The 2,202-nt window shown below is 47.1% G+C and overlaps 1 protein-coding gene across 1 annotated transcript; it reads left to right on the plus strand.

Annotated features, from left to right (window-relative positions):
* Nucleotides 1-61: 61 nt before the first annotated feature.
* Nucleotides 62-1,972, plus strand: SARC_14664 (hypothetical protein). The gene has a single exon (XM_014291203.1). The coding sequence runs from the start codon at nucleotides 80-82 to the stop codon at nucleotides 1,532-1,534; it is 1,455 nt and encodes a 484-aa protein (XP_014146678.1). The 5' UTR covers nucleotides 62-79; the 3' UTR covers nucleotides 1,535-1,972.
* The last annotated feature ends 230 nt before the right edge of the window (nucleotides 1,973-2,202 follow it).

Genomic DNA, 2,202 nt, shown 5'->3' on the forward strand with positions numbered 1-2,202 from the left:
TATATATATATATATATATAGGACTATTCAGTGTGAATTTATCTCTTGCAACCTTGTTCACAGATTTTAAGTTGACATAATGAGCGGGGGAGCCGAATCACAGCCGGTGCAGTCACGGAAATCAGCAAAAACGAAGAAGAAAGCGGCAGAAAGTCCAAAATGCAGGAAAATGCGGCTGGAAGTCGAGCGTGTGGAAATGCTTAAACAGGTCGCAGCCGAAAAAGAACGACGACGAGAAAACGCCCAGGAATTCAGGCGCAAAAAGAATGACGCCATCGCATTCAAGGCCCATAAAATGGCCCCTATGACGTGCACTTCGCATACCAACAGTACGGAGGCTGGTTTAGATAAATCGCCTATAAGTAGAACGCCGGATCCGAAGGGAACGAGGCAGAGAGAGGCGAAATCACCACCTGGTGTGGGAAAGTGTGTACCTTTGGAGAAGAAGAGTTGTGAAGCGCTAAACTCGAAAACAACGAATATGAGCGGGTTAGGCTCGACCTCGGTACCCACTACACCCACTAAGCCGATAAATGAGACGCGACAGGGGTATGCGACCACGCCTGAGGCAAGAGGTGAGGGAAAGGCAAGTGCTAGAAACGAACGAGGCATCGAGCATGTACAAAAACACGCAGCGAAAGCAGGTGTCGCGCATGCCCACAAAATCCAATGTGCTGATGTTGGGAGTGTGAATGAGCGCAAGTGCAGAGTACAGACAACCCGCTCTAGACATACAACGCAGCGTGTGGTAGCCACGCCTCCTTTCACAGCCGGTGTGAAGGGAGAGGCGTGTGGGGAGGATGCTAGCACTCCAGTGCCTTCTGAGCCAGTTGATGACTGTGAGGAATCTGTAGGAACTAGTTTGTCACCTGTGAACACTACTTCGTCACTTGAGGCCACTAAGGTGTCACCTGGTAAAATTAATTCGTCACATGAGGCCATTAAACTACTGCCTGAATCATCCGAGAGCTCGGATGTGTCTCCTGAGGCTACTATTCCGTCATCTGAGAGTAGTGCAGTTTTTGCACATGCAAGTGTGTCCAGAAGTGCTAGTACTACTCCAGACACAGAGGAGATGAATCAAGCTCATGCTCTGCACATTCCACCGCAACATGACGCGGATTGCAGTGTAGAGTCGGGTGTCGAGGGACCGGATACAGCCTTTGTCCACGTAGACTCCAGCAAGACATACAACAGTGCGAACCAGGCACATGCGGTAAATTCGCAGACAAGTCTACCACAAAGTGGAGATGATGCGGACAAGAAACGTGTGGATATGCAGGGCGAACTAGATGTAGACACTATAATAGACCAATCAGGAAAGGATGTACCTGACAAGCATGTGAATGTAAAGGGCAAATTAAGCGTGGCTGCTGTAGACTCTCCACAAGGGCCACGTACACCCCCCCACACACCCCTCGATTGCCACAGTATACAGGATCCTATGTTGGCTGAGGCCTATGCCGTCAATGCGGCGAAGCTTGAGGAGTGCTACAGAATGAGCAGAGAGATTGCTGTGTTACTTTGCGTCTAGGCGTTGTGATGGGGGGTGGTTATTGATTGTATGCTATTTGATCTAGTACGGACTATGAATTAAATAACACCGCCCCCTTGATTACCGTAGTATACAGGATCTTGTGCTGGAAGGGCCTGGCCTGTGTAGTAAATACGACGAAGCGTGAGGAGTATTGTGTAATGAGCAGATGAATTGCTGCGTTGCTTTGCGCCTAGGCGATTTGAATATGGATGGTACTTGATCGAACTCCATACTTTTTAACAAAAGTACATAAATATAACGATATACCCCCGTCAGGCTCCAAGACCCACTTTGCTAGCACAGCCTGTGTAGTAAATGCACCGAAGCTTGAGGAGTATTATAGATTGAGTAGTTACGTGTAGGGGATTTGGAAATGATTCTTGATTGTGATGTCTTCCATTATATTTAGTAAAAAGTATTAATTAAATGACAGACACCCATCAATGACTGGTGGCTTTAGTGCCCTGTTCTGGCTGGTTCAGGCATATGTCGTCGATTTATCACAGCTCGAAGAATACTACAGAAAGAGCAGAGAAACGTCTATTCACGTTGCATTGCGTATAGGTAGAGAATGTAATTGGGGTGAGCGTTGATGAAAAGGTATCCAAACTAATAAATACTATGGATGAAATATGTTCGTGTTATCTGCTCCGTGGTATTTGTAT

Source organism: Sphaeroforma arctica (genome assembly GCF_001186125.1).
Source record: "Sphaeroforma arctica JP610 unplaced genomic scaffold supercont1.4928, whole genome shotgun sequence".
Taxonomy (NCBI): domain Eukaryota; class Ichthyosporea; order Ichthyophonida; genus Sphaeroforma; species Sphaeroforma arctica.

Excerpts from the sequence above, each read along its gene's own strand:
- SARC_14664 (XM_014291203.1), top strand. The coding sequence starts at position 80 with ATGAGCGGGGGAGCCGAATCACAGCCGGTGCAGTCACGGAAATCAGCA.